Source organism: Asterias amurensis, chromosome 5, assembly GCF_032118995.1.
Source record: "Asterias amurensis chromosome 5, ASM3211899v1".
Taxonomy (NCBI): domain Eukaryota; kingdom Metazoa; phylum Echinodermata; class Asteroidea; order Forcipulatida; family Asteriidae; genus Asterias; species Asterias amurensis.
Genome location: NC_092652.1, coordinates 22,114,455 through 22,138,204, shown reverse-complemented (window position 1 = coordinate 22,138,204; position 23,750 = coordinate 22,114,455). Strand labels below are relative to the sequence as shown.

Below are 23,750 nucleotides of genomic sequence, written 5' to 3'. Positions count from 1 at the left end.
ATGGAAAGTATCAAATGTCTTGTATGCATGTTGGGGTGTGCCGTAGTTTTAACATCGTCAACGGAAATTCAAGTAGCTGTATTTTTGTCTGGAAGACCTTCGTCTATACTCGGTCCACGGCTCTTACCAGCCTTTAAGATAGCACGAGAGACTATCTCGAAGCGTGTTGAGATGAACGAATACGCCAACTTCACTCTGACATGGGTTCCGTCGACGCTGGGGTGTGGCAACCCCGTACGAGCCGCCGTTGGAAAAGCCGCTAAAATGACCCTTCTAGAGAACGTAGTGGCGTATTTTGGGCCGACTTGTAGCAGCAGCATGCAGGCCGTGGGTGACTTGGCTGCCGCCTTTAATGTACCCGTTTTCTCGGGCAGTGCTAGCTCCCATGATCTTGATGACAAAGCTAGGTATCCCACGTTGACGCAGACTGTCTACAAACCAAGCTCAATGGTTTCCTTCTTGGATGATCTTTTTCATAAGTTTCGCTGGAAATCTTACGTTTTGTTACGAGAAAGGAGGTCTGTATTCCCTTTTGCAGCAGATGCCATCGAAGATGGTCTACGCGGGGCAGATATAACACTAGCGCACACTTTTTATATCATCGCCGACGATGGTTTTGATTTTGTTCTGGAGGAGGCATCTTTACTCAGCCAGAGTAAGTATTAAATGCAATGGACTCTTTTGGTAATTACTCAAAATATATATTTGCAAAACTCAGTTGGTAACTTAGTATTTAAAGGTGAGCTATTGATGGTATAACGCATTGCGGGAAACGGCTCCCTCTGAAGCAACTTAGTTTTCGAGAAAGAAGCAATTTTCTCACTAAAATGATATTTGAATTTGATTTCGAGACCTCGGCATTATATTTGGAGGTCTCGAAATAAGCATCTGAAAGCACACAACTTGTGCAACAAGGGCGTTTTTTTCTTCAATTATTCCCTCGCAACTTCGATGACCAATTGAGCTCAAATTTTCACAGGTATGTTATTTTATGCATAGTGTCGAGTGTCTTTAATGCATATTGTATTTTCTTGGAAACAATAAACTATATATTAAATAGTCCTGTTTTTCTGAGTGTTTTTTTTTTTTTTTTTTTTTTTTTTTTCAGTTTAGAGTTTCTGTTTATGGAGTGTGCTTTGTTTTTAGTCATGTAACGCAACATTTAATACATGGGATGGTTTTTCTAATACACCCGTTTGTGAATCACGTCCAATTGGTGCGATCATCACATAGGTTCAGCGATAATGGGAACGTCAGTTGGGTAATATTCTTATATGTTTAGAGTAAACCGGAAACTGGAGGTCAAGTTTTTTTCTTTAGTTTTCTTCGTTAATTCGTTGAATTGATTTTACTTTTCTGTTTTTAATTACTTACTTTTACATTCCCAAGAACATATTCACTTTTTAGAGTCATAACTTATGTTAAACTAAAATTATTGGCAGAACAAAATCTCCCCAACGTAAAACTCCATTAGGTTGGGACCACAATGGTCCCGGAAGTTCAATTTCTCGCGAGACTTGCACAGTCTATTGTGGGTGTATTTGTAGGTTTTAAGGGCAAGATTAATTACCACTTTTTAGGGAAATTCTGCTCGTTTGGAGCAACTCTGAAGCTGCTAAGTTTCAAATTAAACAAGGATAAATTGGCCGATGGTGTAACTTTAAACCAACGTTAACCGTAGGGGAACAACCACCAAAGTAAATTGAATCCTCGTATCCAAAGATGTCACAATTATTTAAGCCTCTAAGACTCTGCCAGTTGAAACGTCAGGCTATTAACTTTTTGTTTGCATTTATACAATCCGTCCTTTTGATTGGTAAATGGTTGGCAACAGCCCATTCGATGTTCTCAATTATTTCATAACACTTTGACACCTTGTTTTGTTTTTGAATTCAGTTATTGTGATCAGCGCAACTGGTGACAGTGTGCGCAAGATCATGATCAGCGCGCACAATCTTGGCATGGTGGGCGGCAACTACGTCTTCATAAGTTACCATCCGTTCAACAACACCAAGACATTCGGGGCAGACTCGTGGTATCAGGTAAATAACTCTCAAAGCCCTTTTCGAAACCACGGCTTTGGATTTGGATTTGGCTTCAGGTTCCGTGCTCTCGTCTGAAACCCTGAGCGCGTACGCAAAGCACAATATATTGTCAAAACAACCGCAGGGCCAAGCTAGCCCGAGCCGAGTCTGATGCCGAAGCCGTGGATTCAAAAAGGGTCACAGTTCACTTTCAAGTTGGTTAATTTCAGTTAGTTCATTGTGTTTTCTAATTACGTTAGTTTAAGATTTGTATTTGAGTGCAGAGATACATTATAAATTATTTCAGCACACGATGACGCGGCGAATCCAGAGGTAGCCATAGCCAAGCCGTATAACCGCCAATTTGAACAATGACTGACACTACAAAATACCGTTGCTTTAAACTATAGGTTTTCTCGGTCAATTTCGGAAAATGACCAGCGGCCGATTTCACGAACGTTAGGATCAACCACAAGCCTATACTGAAAAGGGTCATTCGATTTGATTTTAAGATTAGTCAAATTACGTCATGCGATTTAACAAAATAATCATTCAATTTAACCATTCATCGAAGCTGCATTCAAATCCGCAGGAGTTTTTTTGAGGCGTGTGTTTAGTCATTCAATTTCATTTTGGGGCAGTCAATTCTGGAATTTGTGCAATCTTAAAAATGCCTGGTTAACTTGTTGTTTCCTTATAAATGTTAAAGGTGTGCGGTTGGCACTCTAGAACATAATTTGCCAAGGTGTCTGGCACGCCAATAGATGGTTGAGGAATATATACACAAAACAAAAAAAAACCTAGAAAAACATTTAAAAAAAGATTAAAAAAAAACATTCAAATAATATCAGGGCTTGGTCAGTTAACCATAAAAAGTCTCCCGAAAAAGTACCTTAAGGGGCCCCAGGTAAAATCTAATGGAATCATAAAATAAAGAAAATAAGGTTCGTTTGATTTCAAAGTGAAGGTACGAAACAGTTTTCCGTTTAAAGTTTATCTGTTCATTCGTATTTCTTTAGTCGTACTTTGAATCCTCGTTGAGCAAAATTAATTGCCTGTTTACGAAATTGAAAATTATTAAATCAGCAAAATCTCTAGTCGAACCAGATTTGCTAATATGAATGATGATTGTGTGTCATGAAAAATAATGAGTGTGCTAGGAACTGGAATGCCTCAAAACGAAATTTAATGACCGAATTCTGAATTTGAAACGCAATAAAAACCGGAGAGGCAAACTAGCTTTAATTCAAACGCTGCTCATTTTCCAAAATTGACCGACAAAACCTATACTTAAAAAAAAAACATCACCTACTTTAAACCTTCTCTTTCTTTTCTGTCTTACTTTCTGTTTATAAAGGAAAGTATATATCAGTAACGGAATGTCAATGCTTTTAATAGTTAACGGTTCGGTAATTTATTTCAGTTATGTTTTTACGAGCACGGAATGAAGGACCCGTTTATAAAAAGCTATTACGCGTATTGACATAACGTTGGGAAATAAGCACAAACCTACGTACAGACGGAAGCTTTTTATTTTTACATTTAAGAGTTAATGGAAAAATGCAATATATTACTTGAATTTGTTGAAGAGTTTCATGTCCTTGACTAGTTCAAGTCCAAGTTTGGCACTAAAGCTTCACATTTTCCTCTGCAAATGGTTTTAACGTTATAGACCTATTAGTATACATGTATAGGTTTTCTCGGTCAATTTCGGCAATTGAGCAGCCAATTTAACCACCAAGCTACTCTATTTCGCGCGAAATCGAATGCTACTGAAAAGGGTCATTCGATTCCGTTTTGGGATTAGTCAAATGTAATGTTGCGTCATTCGAATTAACAAAATAATCATTCAATTTAACAATTCATCAAAGCAAGCAGCATTCAAATTCGTAGACGCTTCTTGAGGCGTGTTTGTCACGAAAAAGAATGACGAAACGCTAAATTGAACAGAGTGCTTAAGGAATTTGACTCGACCGAAAACGAAATTGAACGGCCGAATTCTGAATTTGAAACGCAGTAACAACTGGAGAGGCAAAACAGCTTAAATTCGAACGCATGAAAATGAAATTGACTGCTCATTTGACCGAGAAAACCTATAGTATACATGTATTAAATTTGTAACAATAAGGGTGTCGGATCATCAGTTGTAGGAACATATGGGTGTCGGAATATAGGGTGTCGGAATATAGGGGTGTCGGAACATAGGGATGTCGGAATATAGGCTGAGTTGTCGGAACAGGTGTGTTGGAACACAGGGGTGTCGGAATATAGGTGTGTAACCATTTAAATTGCCACTGTTAGTAGTATGTTTGTTATGCTGAAATATATATTTGAAACGTTCGTTTGTTGTTGCCAATTTTGGAATATGAATGTCTAAACTATAAATACAAAGGTTGTATAGAATAAATGAAAAAAGTCAAAGAAAATCTAGAATGGTATACAATGGCCGTGATTTACCTGTATGTTGATTTACCTTTTTGTTGTCGCTTAAAGGCAGTGGACACTATTGGTAATTACTCAAAATAATTTATAACATCAAAACTGATTTGATTTGACTTCGAGACCTCAGGTTTAGAATTTGAGGTCTCGAAATCAAACATCAGAAAGCACACAAGTTCGTGTGACAAGGGTGTTTTTCTTTCAATATTAACTTGCAACTTCAACGACCGATTGAGCTGAAATTTTCACAGGTCTGTTATTTTATGCATATGTTGAGATACAGCAAGTGAGAAGACTGGTCTTTGACAACTACCAATAGTGTCCACTGTCTTTAAGGCACTGTCACACCTTCACGCGTCAGCTGGCGTATGCCGACGTATGAACATTTTTCCAAAACGTTGGCATACGCTGAACTATCGATGATTTTTTTTTTTTTTTTTTTTTTAGCGTATACAAAGCTTTGGACGTACACATACCGTTGAAGTAACTTGCATAGAACGTTTCCATACCGGTTAGATAACTTAATATACAAACAAATACCAACGAGCGCTTAGCGTGCTACCGGCATTACAACTTAAGGCCCTGTCACACCATGGCGTATCGCCTGAACGTAAGCCAACGTATGTGGAATATCAAAAATACGTTGGTGTATGCTGATATTAGTTTGGGGTAAATTGGGTATACGTCGTTTACGTTAAAAGCACGCACTGATACGCTGTTCAAATTTTGAACACGTCGAGCCCGCGAGTTTGTTTTGAGCATGTTCAAAATTTCTCGGCGTACTGAACGTGTGCTTCATATGTTCTGCATAAGTTCCCCGTAAGTTCACGGTACGTTAGACACACGTTGACATACGCTGGCATACGTTAGAGGAATGTTACTCGTAGTTTGGTATACGTTGATGTACGTCGGCTAACGGTTGCTTGCTTCTTCTTGGGAGGCATGCCATCGGCGGGATCGATGTGCTTGAGATCGGAGCGGTATTTATACGTTCTACAGCAGCATAGGTCACGTGTTCGTTGTACGCTGAGGATACGTTGAGGATACGTTGAGGATACGTTGAGGATACGTTGAACACGGCAAACATATGCTACGAATGCGTTAGGCATACGTTACTCATACACTGTGATACGCTGTCATAACTTTGTTATTAGTTAGTGAAACGTTATCAATGCGTGAGTCATACGCTATGTAAACGTTCAATCATGGGCGTCAATCCGTCCTGAAACATGGGGGGACATAACATTTACGGCGTGGGGTCCGGGGCCCGCTTTAGGGCCCCGTGAATTTGTTTAGCCCGTAGATGCTCTCTGGTGCAATCTAGTGAATCTGAGGGGTGATGTTCCCCCCTCTCAGATGTTGGAATTTAATGCCTATTTCAAGCTATGATGCACCTATTCTTGCTATCATGGTTATTGTACCTAAAAAGCAACTCAATTATAGCTTCGTTATATCCATTGTTTTTGCATTCTAATGCTCAGACGCCGCGGCGTTTCATCGCCATCATCACCAGACACAAGTTTTATGGGGCAAATCTGTCAGAATGGAACATAAAATCTGTAAAATGTGAGCAGCATAGAACTATTTGGGTTGACAGCATCTTCAAGTGCCGATCTATGAACCAAGTTTTAGGGGGGAATCTGTCGAAGAGTGAGCTCACGAGTGTGAAACCTTTACGGCATGGGTCCGGGCCCGCTCAAGGGCCCGGAAAAATTTTGCATTCTAGATGCTCTGTGGTGCAATCTTAGGCCAATAAGAGGCAAACAGAACCGGAACAGAATATCTGTAAAATGTGAGCAGCAGTAGAACCTACTGGGTTGACAGCATCTTCAAGTGCGGATCTATTAACCAAGTTTTAGGGGGGAAATCTGTCGAAGAGTGAGCACGTAAGTGTGAAACCTTTACGGCATGGGTCCGGGCCCGCTTAAAGGCCCTGGACAATTTTGCGTATTTAGATGCTCTGTGGTGCAATATTTAGGCCATTTAACGGCAAAATGGCAAACGAAACGGAACAATGAGCTGTGCGAATATTGTGTTCCAGTGCTCCACAGTTCGTCAGTGCAAAACACGATTTTCATGATAAAGGTGGTCAAACGACACAGGGAATATTTGATACTGTGTCTTTCACCCTTCGAAAGTGGGTTGGGGTGGGGTGGGGTTCACGTCCCTTCCACTCTTTCAAGGGGGAGGTGCAAATCTGTCAACGATGGAGCATGCGTGTGAGAAGCCTTTACGGCTCGGGGTGCGGGCCCGATTAAGGGCCCGGGAAAATTTTGCAATTTTAGATGCACTGTGCTGCAATCTAGGGCCAAATGAGGGGGAATATTGTGTCATCCTTTGTCCACAGGATTAATGCCCATATAGGGACACGGGGTTTCGTCTTACACAGTGCAAAACTTGGGCTTCATGATAAAGGTGGTCAGAAAGGTTGGGGGGCATTCGATATTGTGTCCCCCCACCCTCCAAAAGGTGGGGGGACATGTCCCCCTCCCCCCCCCCCGATTGACGCCCACGCGTTCAATACGCTATGGCTACGTCCTTTACAACACCGATGTCGACTTTTTCGATGCATTTCGTGGGAAAGTTGGACGTTCTTGGACTTTGAAAATTTTCGAACTATTTGTGCATACGTTGGCATACGTTCAGGCGATACGCCATTAGTGTGACAGGGCCTTAAGGCCACGATAGTCTAGCTTGAGCGTGCGTTTTTTTTTTTTTTGCATGGAGCAATTCAACCAATATAAAGCGTCCTCTTTGCGTAATGATCTTTATCGTGTTTGTTATCGCTGCAATGTGACTCGGCCTTTACAACTATAAACTTTTTTTTTTTAGTTAATTTTAACCTCAAAAGTCCGGCAACATGGTACACGGACATAGTTGTTACGCTTTTAAATTAATTACGTTAATCCGGAGATCGTTGGTTCGAATCCCACTCTAGTCAATTCTTTGTTCAACCCCAAAAAGCTTTTAAATTAAATGACAACAAATTGGAACAGCGACTGCTTGGCCTTTCCTTCCAATCTTGAACAAAAAAAGCACCGCATTTTAAACGCAGTGTTGGCATTGGATCGAAGTACCTATTAATACTAAGATCACAGTTCCATCGAATAATGCTGGTGCTTTCTTTAACCGAAGATTAAAACGTTGAAATTGCATAGGCCCCCTAGTAATCAAAATAGTAATCTAATCAAATTTAGTAATGCTAAGATCACTTTGACATCGAAGGATGTTTATGCTTTCTTTTAACCGACGCTTATAACTTCGAAATTATATAGTAATCAAAATAGTATTAACAATCAAATGCGAAGGTTTTTCTTTGATGATTCTCTACGAAATGTCCTGATTGATTTTAGTAAATGCTTTTGGTTTTTCCAGGGAGATGAGCATGATGAGATTTTGAAGAGCGCTTATCGGGCATTAATGACGATCCGTGTGTATGAACCAAAGAATCAGGAGTATATTGACTTTCAGCGTGAGATTGCAGATCGTGTGCTTAAAGATTATAACATCACATTTGAGCCAGGGGATGAGGTATGACATCCACTTTATACCATGGACCCCCTTGTATGTTCATAATTAATTGGATTGAACAACGACTATACAAAGTTCCTTTGGGAATAAATAAAAAAACGACACTACTTTACTTAAAAAAAAAATGTTTTCTTTTTGTCAAACTAAATTTTTAAGATTACCCTCGATCCAAATGTTCACCCCTTTTAACAGGAGATCCAAAACCATGCAAAAGCAAGAGTTTTTTTTTCTTCAAAATTAATGTAGGGCCTAGATGTTACTGCCATATTATTTTCTGATCCAACTGTATTAGGGATAAGTGACATCTACATTATTTTTGGATTTAGAAAAGAATCTTTATTCAGGATTATCAACAATTCAGATGAGCTTTATATACAAAAGCGAGTTGATCAAACCCATTAGTAAGTCACATTAGTCCTGAGCAGACGATTCTATCCTAACACCTGATAATAATTGTGTAAACCTTTAATACACAGAATAATTTCTTTGCGTCGTCATTCCATGATGCTTTGATTCTGTACTCACTTGCCATCAATGAGACACTACACGAGGGAGGCGACATACGGGATGGTCTAGCACTAAGGGGGAAGATGTGGAACCGAACATTCAGAGGTAAATATACCTTTATATAAACCATTTTTAGGTATGGGTGACACATCACACTGCACTTGTTGGGTTGGGTACATTTGTCTGTATGCACCCAATCCACGCAGTACATTCTTATAGTGTCCACCATACATCAAAAAGGCTAAGTGCAAGGTCACAATCTGAGTTTTTGCCAACCGAGGCTGGGAACCTTAAAGACAGTGGACACTATTGGTAACTGTCAAAGACCAGTCTTCTCACTTGATGTATCTCAACATATGCATGAAATAACAAACCTGTGAAAATTTCAGCTCAATTGGTCATCGAAGTTGCGAGATAATAATGACAGAAAAAACACCCATGTCACACGAAGTTGTGTGCGTTTAGATGGTTGATTTCGAGACCTTAAGTTCTAAATCTGAGGTCTTGAAATCAAATTCGTGGAAATTACTTCTTTCTCGAAAACTGTGTCACTTCAGAGGGAGCCGTTTCTCACAATGTTTTATACCACCAACCTCTCCCCATTTCTCGTCACCAAGTAAGGTTTTATGCTAATAACTATTTTGAGAAATTACCAATAGTGTCCACTGCCTTTAATGGGAAGCCATAAATGCAAACACAAACAGGTACCTACTGTTTGTAACAATGTTACACACAATTATATTTAACGATAGCGTTGAATTTGTTGAAAACAAAGTTACCAATCATGATAGGCATATGATTTAATTGAACGTTTGCAGAAAATATTGACCTCCCCTTCTGGCGGACCAGTGAAAGATCCAAAATGTGACAAATTATTCCTTAATACGTCATCTCTCCCCATCACTCCATCCCCCCTCCCCCTCCCCACACCCGCACACACATTCCATCAGACATGCACTCAAGTGTCCCGCAAATGTGTAAACTCTTCTTCTTCTTTTTCTTCTTTTTTGAAACTGGTTACCTTAATTGATTGAATGCATTAAATACTTAATTCCAGGCATCGGTGGCGAGGTTGACATGACGCCAGACGGAGACAGAGCGACCGTGTATTCCCTATGGGATATGACTGACACTGAAAATGGCGTGTACGAGGTAGGGATAATCCGGAAACTGGTTGTGCAGAAAGCCTACCCTTCTCTAGATCTTTAGATAACCGATGGATTAGATTTTTTTGCGACAAAAGCCTTGAACTTTTAGCTCCAATGTGAATAAAACAACCCACTCATTGAGTGGTATATGGTATCTTGAGTAGAATGCGCTCTTTGAAAGCGGCCTCTTAGGTCCACAGATGCATTCTTTGTGAGATTACTATTATTATTGTTGAATTATTATTTGAAGGGGGCTTATGGCAGCGTCCATTTTCTCGCTAAGCCGGTACGCTATGTGAAATAGCTTTTCGGTCCACGGAATCGAAAACAATTGGCTCAAAACATCAGAACATATTTTCGTCTTAATAAGAGTCAAAATAGGATTAAAATATTTCTTGAGTAGTCTGAAACTCCTTGAACCTATTGAGCAAGGTTAACTTAACTTGTGAAGAAAGCCGGTTTGTGGCATGTTGTGGCCAATCGGCCAAGAGCACCGCACACAAGCTCTGGTGTTTCTGATCAGCATCGTGTGGGCTTGAGTTTCGGCCGTGTGTGCGGCACCTAAATGTAGTCTGAGCCCTAATTGACACTTGTGTCCTTAAGCAAGACACTTAAACCACGATGCGTCATCCTTCGGATGGGTCGTTAAGTCGTTGGTCCCGTGTGTTGCGTATGACATATCCAGTGCACATCGAAAAGAGAAGGGGTTCTCCCCGCTGTTCCAGGTTTGATTGGCAGCACATTGCGCCAAAATACCCTGTAAACAATTGTATGGTGATATGTAAAAGGACTAGGTAGGTCTCATAATGCAAACGTTAGTCCCTCATACCTTGCAGGAAAATGCTTGTTATTATTACTATTTATTCGACCAGAACAGCACAAAGTGTACAAAAATATGTATAACAGCACAAAATAATAAATAAATGTTAAGGTGCCTTGAGCGATATGAGCGCTGTAAAAAAGAAGCCAGTATTTTCCGTGGTCTTTCTTGAGAAGTTTGAAACTCCTTGAACTTATTGGCCTATGTTAATTAAACTTTTGAAGAAAGCCGGTAACCTCAACGACACCAAGTTTTAAACAAACTTGTTAATGTTAAAGATTTATGTTTCTTATTCAGGTTGTTGCTGATTTTTTTGGCTTGTCCGGGAAGGCAAAGTTTTATAGGGAGATCAAGTGGCACGGGCTCCCTCCCGGTGAGGTACCATTGGACAAACCTTTCTGTGGGTTTTACAATGAGAACCCCGCCTGCAAATCTGAAGGTAGAAACTCCTGTCTTGGTGTTCACGAGTTAAGCCTGGTTCATACTTTTTTTTGGCGAATGCAATGCGAATTTGACGTAACTTTGACGTCACAAATTTGTTTTCGCTGCTTCAGCACAGCTCAACCCCCGCGAAGTGTTCGTTGCGAATTCGTGACGTCATCATTTCTATCGCATTATCGCAGGAAGCATGAACCGGGCTTAATATTGAGTCTTAAGTTTTGTCGTAACCGATCTCAATTTACTCACTCAGGATTTTTTTATTTTTATTTTTTTTTTGAAAGATCTACGTCATATTTAATGAGAAGAATAATTGAGCTTGATACTCGACATCAGGTAATTGAGTCCAAAATTTTCACAGATTAAAATATTTTTTTATTTTATACTTTACTCTGGGATACACCAAGTGAGAATAGTAGTCATCATTGTCTATATACTGAGTGTTTTGGAACTTTCTTCAATAATTTGAGGTGCTCTTTTCTATTAAACTCGGATTTTTACTGTTATCGTGAAAACAATTGAGGTCCCTTGCAAGACGTTGATTACAATTATTAGTACACTTTTCTTAATGTTTTATTTCATGTTCAAAGAGAGCAACACTGTTTTGATAGTCTCTTCGTGCTTGGCTGCCAGCGTGTTCATCATCTCAACATGTGGCATCATGTTCGTCTACAGGTAAAGTAAAGCTCCACCATCTTATAACAAAAGAGCAAAATACTGACGTGGACCTCATTAATTAGTTAAATTGTAAAGGAGGTCGTTGTTTTACCGATGTACACAAAAATAAAACAAAACAAAACAAGACATTTAACAATGGTCTATGTCAAAGTAACGGGGTGGATCTCATATCTCGAGTTTAGGACGAGTTACTCAACAAACTTAGGACTAGGCAAGCGAATTTACAATCTGATAGGACTAGTCCTAAGTTCTTTGTGGACACTACGCCGGAACTATTTTCTGAAAAAGCAATGTGTCACCATAAAAATATTTATTCTTCATCAACTAAAATTTGAAAAATTGAGTTTGTTACATATATTTTTGTTTATTGGTTATCCGCAGGAAATGGAAGCTGAATGCCGAGCTGATGAACATGTCATGGAAAATCCAATATTCTGATCTGGTTTTTAACGATATTTCCAAATCAGTGGCGTCTTCGATTCGATCCCTCTCACTGTCTGTTGTAAGTTATTATATACGGGGGCATTTACCAATGAAGGGCGCCACCAATAGTTTTCTGAGGTAAAGTCGTTTTAAAAGTAGACAATCCCAAAGATTGAACATTTGACGTCAAATTTCGAGACTCGTGAATAACACCAGAGATATGCTGTTGAACCCACGTCCATAATCACATTGACCTCGCATCATTGGATATGGAGATTCTCACTTCAATCAGACGTACAGATTAAAAGCCGACACATGTCCTTATAATTGAGGAAAAGCACAGGGGACCAGTCTACAGTCCCAATGCACGAAGTACGTTTATCCTAACGCCTGTCATTCCCAGATCTCTGGCGTAAGCCACGAGCCTCGAAGTATGACGTCAGAGGTTCAGACTAACAATCCCAGTGCACGAGCAACGTTTGCCCTTAACGCATTTATGCAACAATTCGAGCAAAATAAGTGTTTGACTCTATTTTGTATCTCAAACCTGACCGATTTGGATATTGACTTTGCTTCGGTGAAGCATTTTAAACAATCAAACCACTCAAGGGCAAACTCTTAGAACTGCATCGCCCTGGCGGCCTTACACTTTCGTATTATACACAGTGACTCTGTATCTGTGTACAGATAAAGAGTCCTTAAGCACTGCACTACATTAAGAACATCCTGATGTTAAATATAATTTTTTTGAATATGTGCTGCGGTTTATAATTTGTTTCATACAGAATAGTTGAGGATAAAATCACAATGAACAAAAGTAAAGCTTACAGATTGTAACATATCATACCCGTTTTATGAATTCCAAAAATATTTGACTTACCTTTCAAATCTGCCTCCGCTAGCATCTCTAAAAAGTCAAAATAGACATGACTTATGATTAATTCCACTTTGTTACTATAGTGGTGTTATTTTATTTTATTTCAGACTGGCCAGACGGGAGACGCAAACCAAAGACAAATTTTCACCAAAGTTGCTCAATATGAGGTAGGCCTAACTATATCATTTTTTGTTTAGACTCCTACCCTATTGTTTAATATAAAAAAAGCTAATACCCAACATTGCTTCCAGTGAAGAAGATAACAAATACTTGAGAGATAGTTTTATCGTATTCAAAACACCTATATCACATCCGCTGTTATGTTTGTTACCGGTATGCCTACACATGCAAAATACAAACGAACAATAAGTTTGAGAATGAATTCAACTTTTCGAAAGCTTCAATTCTTCAAGAAACTTCTGTTTTCTTTCTACACTATTTTACATCGGCTGTAAATACTCGTTTGTTAACTCTTTGTAATGTGTTTTTGATGTTCTGAATGGTAGATGTTTGATCACACTTAATTAACTGCTCGAACAGTGTTTTGTTGTTTACTAGCCTCGGGTTAAGACAAATATTGCAATTATGTCACAAAAGATGCGTCAAGACATATAGTTACTTGTATTTATTAACATAACACATATTTTAAAGGTTATTTGTTTGTTTATTGTTGTTGTTTTTTTGGCCAATTATTTTGTAATTGTACTAAACATCTTTAATTTATTTCCTGATATCGTCCCATCAGGGTCGTGTGGTTGCCCTGAAACCCATAGTGAATAACAAACTCGACCTGAATAGGAGTGTGCTCTTGGAGTTACGAAATGTAAGTTGATCTCTAATTCAGCACTAGCCTTTTGTCAAGGCGTTCTTGTCTTGAACAGCTTCACGAAGCCGTTTTTCCAAGCGAATGGAAAGGGAGACCACGCACATAAGTCAAGAAGGCCTTTGATATAATGCTAGTTCAGCAGGGACCTAGACGGTTCTGTTAGGTTTGCTGTTACGCAAGTGTAGTTTACTAATGATCTGGGCCCAATTTCATAGAGCTGCTTAAGCAAAAAAACTTTGCTTAAGCAAAAAATTCATTGCTTAGTAAAATCAGATTACCGGCCAAGACTCCACTCAATTGTTATGCTAAGTAAACAACAGCTAAATACTAGTCATAAGCAATGTATATGGCATGAAATTTTGGCCAGTAACATGTGTAAAATAAGCGAGCTATTTTCGTGCTTAAGCAAATTTTTTGCTTAAAGCCATTGGACCCTTTCGGTACAGAAACAAAAGAAAAAGTTCACAGATTTACAAATAACTTACAGGGTTTACAGAAGGTAGTGGTGAAATACTTCTCTTGAAATATTATTCCATGAAATGCTTTACTTTTTGAGAGAACAGTAAAACAATATCAATTCTCGTTAACGAGAATTACGGATTTATTTTAAACACATGTCATGACACGGCGAAACGCGCGGATACAAGGGTGGGTTTTTTCCGTTATTTTCTTCCGACTCCGATGACCGACTGAGCCTAAATTTTCACAGGTTTGTTATTTTATATATAAGTTGTGATACACGAAGTGTGGGCCTTGGACAATACTGTTTACCGAAAGGGTCCAATGGCTTTAAGCAGCTCTATGAAATTGGCCCCTGCAGTACAAACAAAAATACATTCGAATTACAAAGACAGACTGATTCCTAATTTTTGCCAGTATTGTTGGAATCACGATTATAGGCTGGGGCCATCCAGGGAAAAGCAGAATAATTTCAAACTATTTTGCATACACTTGAAAAAGGAAATCGAAAACGTTTGCTCCAATGTCTCTTACAGAAAACTGGTCTATCCCAACCCTTTCCCCCGAATCAAAAATAGGTTAAATTACTCTGTTTTCTTTTTGCCTTATGTATAGTTCATAAAGTGAAACAAGTATCTTATCACAGATTTATTTAATGTACTTTCGCTATCTGAAAGACAAATCCAACCGAGCAAAAGTTGCAATTTAAAGTCTGGCTATTTTAGGATTCCGTGTAAATAAAAGTAATAGACAAAATGACTGTTTGAAAACTTTCCCTTTTTTCGTTAAATAATCGAAGAATGAGTTCGCCATTTTAATTTAAAATCTCCCTGGTTGTTTTAAATCATTGACAGTTGAGACGTCTTGAGCATAGCAACATTGTCCGGTTCGTAGGAGCCTGCACAGATGGACCAGATGATTTCAAAGACATGATCATAACGGAGTATTGCCCCAAGGGTAGTCTTCAGGTAAAACACAATACTCATCAAACTTGAACATCAGTTGATAAAGACGAGCAGAGTATAACTGTTCGAAACGTCGAGACCAAACCGTCTCATCCCCAACTCATTGTTGTATTTCAAGCAAAAATTGGTACATGGGGCATAGTGGGAAAACCCTAAGAAGTCAAACATGCTATGCCTGATATTAAAGCTATGATTAAGTACAAGTCACATTATGACTTAAAGGCAGTGGACACTATTGGTAATAACTCAAAATAATTAATAGCATAAAACCTCACTTAGTAACAAGTAATGGGGAGAGGTTGATAATATGAAACATTGTAAGAAACGGCTCCCTCTGAGGTAACGTAGTTTTCGAGCAAGAAGTAATTTTCAAAACCTCATTTTTAGAATTGTTGAGGTCTCGTAATCAAGCATTTGAAATCACATAACTTCGTGTGACAAGGCTGTTTTTTCTTTCATAGTTATCTCGCAACTCCGACGACCAATCGAACTCAAATTTTCAGAGGTTTGTCATTTGATGCATATGTTGAGATACACCAAGTGAGAAGACTGGTCTTTGACAATTACCAATAGTGTCCAGTATCTTTAACAATAAAGTTATGTTTATCGCATAAATAAGACTTCCGTTTTATAAGATTTAATAAGTCATAAATGTTTTAAGTCATGTTAATGAAAGCAGCCTGTCGATAACTATAAGTCGTAGTTATTTGACCTATGCTATAACATAAGATAAGTCATGTCTTTTTGGTCTTGACGATTCTGTCGGTGTTGATTCGCCCGAAATGGATGTATGTTTGGTGTTTGGTTTTATATTCTTCTTCTTTTATCTGAATTCGATATACAGTTTAACAAATGATCCTTAATTTACCTTTTTACTTTCTTTACGATCAGGATATTCTCGAAAACGACGCGATAAAACTGGATTCTGACTTTAAGAGTTCATTGTTAATTGACGTCATCAAGGTGGGTATCTGATAAAGTGAAATGCTCCCCCCCCCCCCCTAGATTAAAGCCAGGTTTGCCTTTTAAAGTTCCCCGGTAGAGAGCATAACTCAATTTCTACACAACAAGTTCTTAAAACGCATGTCGAACAAGACTACCTTAGATATTCTGCGTCAAACTTGTCCTTGATCGCACTCTTTTACGGAGTTCATCCACATAACATACACATTCTCAAATTTGCATCCCTGTGTGGAAACATATTTTGTTCTTTCCGTTGTCACGGTAGTCCTACTTAAGATTTTCCCACAGACGTGTACACAACAATTATTGTGGAACACCTCAGTCTTTTCCCTGTGGATTCCTTCGTTTCCCTTTTTGTTTTTTCATTGGTCGACGTCCGACTAGAGTTCATAGATTTATCCTTCATATTAAACATCGCTTGCCATTTTGTTATCATCCCCCAGGGTTTGGGTTTTCTTCACCACCGCAGTGAGCTAGGCGTGCACGGCAGGATGAGGTCTTCTAACTGCGTGGTGGACAGCCGCTTCGTGGTCAAACTGACAGACTTTGGTCTCCTTGCTTACAGGGATGATGCTTTATCCGACCAAAGTGATGAACAAACACACCTCAAAAGTATGCTCATTGTCTTCAATAGATGTTACATTTACATCGGGCGGTACCTGCTGCTAAAATATATGGTTCGAACTTCCTCTATCTACCGGGCAATCTCGGTGGTCTAGTTTGTATGAAACTGCTCTAGACTTACAAAGGTCGTGCGTTCTAATTCCACCCGATTAATATGCCTGTGATTTTGATTTCACAGAACTCTGGGAAAGTACTGAGTATACAGTGCTTTACACACATCGTTGTAAGTGAATTAAAATAGCATGGGACGAACTATTTTCACCGTTAAGCCCGGTTCATACTTCCTGCGAATGCGAATGCGATACGAATGTTGACGTCACGAAATTTCGCAACGAATAATTCGCAGTCAGTTCAACTTTGCTCAACTCACTTGCAAATATCGTTCGAAAGGAGGGTTGTGACGTCAAACTTAAGTCAAATTAGCTTCGCATTCGCATTCGCAGGAAGTATGAACCGGGCTGGCTTTACTCAACAACAAATGAATCAGACAGGATTTGTGTTGTACTTAACTCTGATAATAGCGGCACTACGGGATCCCTCCTTTAGTCTTAGAGGCTTTGCCGAAACTAGGACTAACACATTTTTACGATGTATCAAACTGGAAAGGGGGGGGGGGGGGGGGCTCGGTTGCTGTTTTATCGAGTGGTTAAACGGATGACCGTTTCAGGACAACTTGTCAATACCAAACAGTCTATACCCTCAAAATAAGTTTCATCTTTTGGAATGATTTCCTTAGAAGTGCGATTATGTGCTATAGAGCTCAGTCAATTTATGTGTTCGTGTCGTGTCCTTTGCAGAAATGCTGTGGAAACCACCAGAGTTCATTCGGAAATCAAACGAAAACCACACGAAAGAGGGTGACATTTATGCAGTTGGTATCATCATGCAGGAGGTGGCGATAAGAGGTCCGCCATTCGAGAATGAGTTTCGAGAGACTGAGGGCGTAGAAGGTGATTAAATGCTCCTCTTTCTCCGAATTATATTTCCGGTCTCTTGTTCTTTTATACCCCTGGCAGAGAAGATCAGCGGTCCTCCTAAAACAAATCCCTTTTCGGTGAGCATAGACCTATCTATACTTGATCAACCGGTTCCAGGTATTTTACTCTCGCTGGACCAAAAGGAATGGAACAAATTACCTCATCATGGAATCATCTTCAACTGCAGTCTTCAAGAAAAATCCTTAAACATACCTTTTCAGTCAAGTCACATCAATCATATGTATGGTTTTGTTCGTTTTCTTATTTCTGCGACTTGGAGAAATATTCTTTATTAAACATGGTGTCGTCATCTTGCGTTTCCAATGTAACTATTAAACGAGACTAGAGCGAAGGTTGCCTAGCTCTTTCTATTAAACGCCATTGCTCACTATGTAGTTGGTCGGATCGTTTAACCCTGCCATATTTATAACTCTGTTCGAAAAATGGCAATCTAATTCAATTTAGTAATTAAATGGTTTGCAAAACAGAATATCAATAAAGGAAAACCGAATGTTAAAACTATCGACGGGATCGGTCAAACTGCCGAAAAGATGAAATGGCTGTTTGAATCAAATTTCAGAAATTGAGAGGTGGACTTATTGAATAAAATAATGAATAATACCACACTCTAAAAACTATCATTACAACTTATTGTTCTTGTTTTGAGTTTATACCCTCTGTCTTAAATGTTACTACATTTTTACCAATTTCAGCCATTTTGAAAAAGATTGCGTCTCATTCAACCCAACCATTCCGTCCCCACGTCCCAACCGAAGCCTGTCACCCAGAAATGCGCGCTATTATGGCAAGATGTTGGCATGAAACACCAGAGGAAAGACCCACAGTGGACGAACTGATGGCCAACATGAAGAAGATTTGCAAGTATGTTTGTTGGATAACTAAGCCCCCTTAAAGGGACATTGATTAGAAAGAAATGGTCGTGCAAATAAACGTGTACCCGAAATTAACCAGTTTAGACAAAAAAAAACGTGTTTCGGGTGCATTAAACTTACGGGAAATCTTATTTCGAGTTCATTGGCATGATTTATCTTGCACAAAAGAAAGACCAATATTCTTACCTTGTGTATCCTAACATAATATATGAATAAGATAACAAACCTGTTATCGAAGTTGCAAGAGACTTACGAGAGAAAAACACCCTTGTTGCATATTTTTTGTGCTTGGTTGAGAAATATTGGGTGAGAAATTACCTCTTTCATAAAAAACATACTTTACTTCAGAGGGAGCCGTTTCTCACAATGTTTTATACTACCAATCTCTCCATTGCTCGTTACCAAGTAATTTGTTATGCCAGCAATTACTTCGAGTAATTAGCAACAGTGTCCGGTGCCTTTAAGTTTTGTTTCTGGATTTCCATAGGAACGTCTCAGGAGGTATCATGGACAACCTGCTATCTCGTATGGAGTTCTACGCCAGTAACTTGGAAGGTCTTGTAGAGGAGAGAACCTCTGCCTTCTTAGAAGAGAAGAAGAGAGCTGAGACGCTCCTCTATGAAGTCTTGCCGAAGTAAGATACACCAATAAGCTCATGATTATGTTCACATAACACATTTTTATTCATTTAATGGGCAATGGTTAGCAGAATTGATGAACAAATTACAGTTTAAGCTGCATAGAATATGAGATAAGACTCACTGATTTAGAAATATTATGATTTATAGGTCGGTGGCCGATCAGCTTAAAATGGGATCCACGGTAAACCCAGAGTCTTATGACAATGTGACGATTTTCTTCAGTGACATCGTGGGATTCACTGAGCTTTCATCGGGCAGTACCCCTATGCAGGTGGGTCAAATCATTGTTCGTTGGTATATCCTTCAGCAGTATTGGAAGTAATCACTGGTTTATATTGGGTGCGTTCGTTTAGCTTCACTGGGTCGACCCCGGTCTGCCCAGTACGTTCGAATAGCTTTGACGGGGCTCACTGGGTCAGCCCCCAGTGCCCTGCTTGTGGAGTGTGTCACTTGTGGGTGACCTGACCTGCACGCCGTCAGCACGAGAGGGCGAGTGTGATCGTTCGATTAGCTCTTGTCATCAGGGGCTCACCCAAGTGAGCACTGCGGGTCGACCCAGGGAAGCTCTACAAACGCACCCAGAGAAGATACTCAATGCAGCTTACTCACACAAAAGTGTACAGTCAGCAACTGTATTTATTGTGTGTCAATGAAATTTGTTATCTCGATTTTGATCCATTGATTTTATTTTCAAAATATCATCTCTCTGAAGGTTGTTGCTCTGTTAAACGATCTGTATACCTGTTTCGATGGGATTATTGGCAACTTCGACGTATACAAGGTAAGTCTTGCACCAATGATATACTATTGTCTGGTGGAATGGGGTGAACAGTATGGGAACTTGCAGAATGTGTTTTGGAGCAATACTTGTGTTTTAATAGTTGTTAAATTGTTTGCAGTACCCGCTGCTAAAACATAGGATTCGAACTGCCTCTAGCCACCGGGCAATCTCGGTGGTTTTGTTGGTTTGACACTGCTCTAGAATTACAAAGGTCCTGGGTTCGAATCCCATCCGAGTAATATGCCTGTGATTTGCACAGAGCTCGGGTAAGTACTGAGTTTACAGTGCTAAGACACATCGGTGTATGGGTACAAACCAAAATGAATTGTGTTTTAGATGTCATAAGTACATAAGTACATAAGTACATAACCAAACAAACAAAGAATTTAAGTTAATAAAAACTGATTTTTCTATTGAAGGTCGAGACGATTGGAGACGCCTATATGGTGGTGTCAGGCCTGCCCATCCGCAACGGCTCTGCCCATGCGCGAGAAATCGCCAACATGGCGCTGTCATTGCTTGGGGCAGTGGGAACATTCAAAGTGAGACACAGACCGGAGTGGAAGCTTCAACTACGGGCTGGAGTACACTCTGGTAATTGTTTTTATTTTTTTTATTTTATGTTATCAACAGAGTTACAATCACTGTCATGTATAATTATCATAGAAGCCGAGGTATTACACGTTTGTTTCTAATATTGTGTACTATAATTTGTTTTGTTTCCAATCGGTAATTGAGGTACCTCTTCTTGGGCAAACTATGTAACATATCCACGTTGTGTTTCCCTTCGCTGGCATGATATAATCCACAATGACCTTACCCAGTTTGCCTTTTAGAAGTTCCATGCATTCTTAAACGCTAGTTTTATCTATACGGTCATGTTTCATCGTTTAAATGTCACAATCAAGTGCTGCAAGTGTGTAAAGTCATGCTAAAAATTGCATTTATTCTTCCTCGCCATAGGTCCATGCGTGTCTGGAGTGGTTGGTCTTAAGATGCCCAGATACTGTCTGTTTGGTGACACAGTCAACACAGCGTCAAGGATGGAATCAAACGGAGAAGGTAAAACTCTTGTTGGATAAAGTGCCTTTGATGATACAAACAATGGGGTCATAATTGGCATTTCGATTGCATATAGATGACTTGCACTGGTGTTGTTCTCTCTTTCTTTCTAATTATATATAATCATATACCATTGGTTCTGATTTGTAATTTTGATTGGCTTTAATTTCCCCGTCTTTTCTGAATACCTTCCCTGTATCCTCCTTCTCTGTTTTGCTATAAATAGACATCTTTTTGTTTGTTTTTGTTTATGCCTCCTAAATATTGTCTGTTTTTGGATCGAAAGCTAACGCCGCCTACCCATTCATAAACTAATATGGTAATGAAACCAATGATGCGTCACTGTGAACTAAATTTGTGTAGCTTGCTATTCTGAGGAAAACCTTAAAGAAAGTGGACACAATTGGTAACTACTCAAAATATGTATTAACATAAAACCTCTTGGTACCGAGTAAAGAGGTTGATAGTATAAAACATTGTGAGAAACGGCTCCCTCTGAAGTGGCGTAGTTTTCGAGAAAGAAGTAATTTTCCACGAAGTTGATTTCGTGACCTCAGATTTAGAATTTGAGGTCCCGAAATCAAGCATCAGAAAGCACACAGCTTCGTGTGACAAGGGTGTTTTCTTTCATTATTACCCTCGATGACCTATTGAGCTTAATTTTCACATGTTTATTATTTCATGCGTAATTATGATGAGATACAGCAAGTGAGAAGACCGGTCTTTGACAGCTACCAATAGTGTCCAGTGTCTATAAACTCGCACTCTGCTCATCATAAAAACAGAGCTTGAGTCTGGTTCTCTGAAACGCTCAGCTTTACAAAATGCCACTTCACTGTTGTTGTGTATCACAGGCCTATATCTACTTTTAATTGTTAGCAAACCGGTACTTGATCTTTAATTTGACACTTGTCGATGAAGTGATGTCCGGGCCTGCTTAGATACGATCTACTAGTCCAGCACCATTTATAACACACACTCTCCAATTTGACGTGTTTTCATTCTTAAGCACTCAAGATACACATCAGCGATACGACCCGACATATCCTGCAAGAGTTTGACGAGTTTATCATTAAGGATCGAGGAGAAATTGAAATGAAGGTACACAAATCAACTTGTACAAGTTGTTTACTAAATGATTTATTGATACATCCATTCATTTGACAATTTGTTATGAGCTGATTGAATGATAATGGCAGACCAGGGTTTGATTTAATGGAGAAACATTAAAACAATATCAATTCTAGAAAGCGAGAATTACGGCTTTATTTTAAACACATGTCATCATGACACAGCGAAACGTGGGAAAACAAAAAGTGGGTTTTCCTGTTATTTTCTCCCGACTCCGATGACCGATTGAGCCTAAATTTTCACAGGTTTGTTATTGCATATATAAGTTGTGGTACACGAAGTGTAGGCCTTGCACAACACTCTTTACCGAAAGTGTCCAATGGCTTTAAATGAACACGTTGCCTTGGATCGGACGAGTTGGTCTATAAAAAGCGTTTGAAACGGTTCGTTATGAAATGCATATGGTTAGAAAGATGTTGTAAAAGTAGAATTGGTGATCTACACAAATGTGCCTCGAAATTGCGTAGTTTTCTTTTTACCTCGTCGACTAACATGGTCGGTAATTCATTGGAGTCAAATTTTTGACTAAAAAAAATGGCCGACTGTGTTAAAATTCGCGACGTAAAAGGAAAACCGTGCAATTTTGAGTGATACTTGTGTGGATCATTATAATTTACTTGTAAAACATCTTTCTAACCATATGCATTTTATAACAAACGGTTTCAAACGCTTTTTATAGACCAACTCTTCCGATCAAAGGCAACGTGTTCCGTTAAGTAATTTGTTCCGCTCAAAGGAATTATGAAATTGAGCCCCGTTGTTGCGTTGAGTGGATTTTCACAAATAATTGATAACTGAAATTTATTCCACATTGCATAACTGTTCTTATTCAATGTGATATTGAACATAATTATTGTTACGCTCCAGGCAAGCCTATTTCATTAAGTGCGTTACTGACGGTGATGGAAATTTAAAACATTGTTGTTTTTTTCTGATCAAACTGAATTTCATAATCCAAATCTTATTTCGTTAACACTGCAGGGTAAAGGTAAACAGAGGACATTCTGGCTGATCGGACAACAATCTCAACCTTAGTTCATGCAGTTCAAGAGGACTGATCTGAGATCAATTGTAAACCTTAATGCACCTGTTTGGGGTTTCTATATGTTTATCCACAAACCAAATTCAAGAATTTAGGCCTACTCACTCTAAAAACTGTAGGTTTTTTTTAAGTTCAGGCTGATCCGAAAACTGGTTCATTGTTGGAATTTCAACTCGGATCCTTTGTTATTTTAATTAACAATAAGTTTTCTCGGTTAAATTCGGCAAATGAGCAGCCAATTTCATTTCCATGCGTTCGAATTAAAGCTGTTTTGCCTCTCCAGCTTTTACTGCGTTTAAAATTCAGAATTCGGCCATTCAATTTCGTTTGTTTTGAGTCGAGTCAAATTCCTTTAGCACTCTGTTCAATTTAGCGTTTCGTCATTCTTTTTCGTGACAAACACGCCTCAAGAAGCGTCTGCGAATTTAAATGCTGCTTTGATGAGAAGTTAAATTGAAGGGTTATTTTGTTAAATCGAATTACGCAACATTACATTTGACT

At 39.1% G+C, this 23,750-nt stretch overlaps 1 protein-coding gene across 1 annotated transcript; it reads left to right on the top strand.

Moving 5' to 3' along the window:
- On the top strand, positions 1-23,393 carry LOC139937335 (atrial natriuretic peptide receptor 1-like). The gene is made up of 22 exons (XM_071932439.1): positions 1-655; positions 1,897-2,042; positions 7,839-7,994; positions 8,471-8,606; positions 9,559-9,653; positions 10,767-10,908; positions 11,498-11,582; positions 11,967-12,084; positions 13,002-13,052; positions 13,631-13,708; positions 15,025-15,138; positions 16,027-16,098; positions 16,542-16,710; positions 17,520-17,672; positions 18,413-18,581; positions 19,080-19,226; positions 19,381-19,504; positions 19,946-20,014; positions 20,434-20,608; positions 20,978-21,076; positions 22,086-22,177; positions 23,189-23,393. Exons 1-22 carry the CDS (start codon positions 1-3, stop codon positions 23,240-23,242), a joined length of 3,099 nt encoding a protein of 1,032 aa, XP_071788540.1. The 3' UTR covers positions 23,243-23,393.
- The last annotated feature ends 357 nt before the right edge of the window (positions 23,394-23,750 follow it).

Excerpts from the sequence above, each read along its gene's own strand:
- LOC139937335 (XM_071932439.1), top strand. The coding sequence starts at position 1 with ATGGAAAGTATCAAATGTCTTGTATGCATGTTGGGGTGTGCCGTAGTT. Across the intron at positions 12,085-13,001 it reads TTCGATCCCTCTCACTGTCT|ACGGGAGACGCAAACCAAAG; the intron begins GTTGTAAGTTAT and ends CAGACTGGCCAG. Across the intron at positions 20,015-20,433 it reads GCAACTTCGACGTATACAAG|GTCGAGACGATTGGAGACGC; the intron begins GTAAGTCTTGCA and ends TTTCTATTGAAG.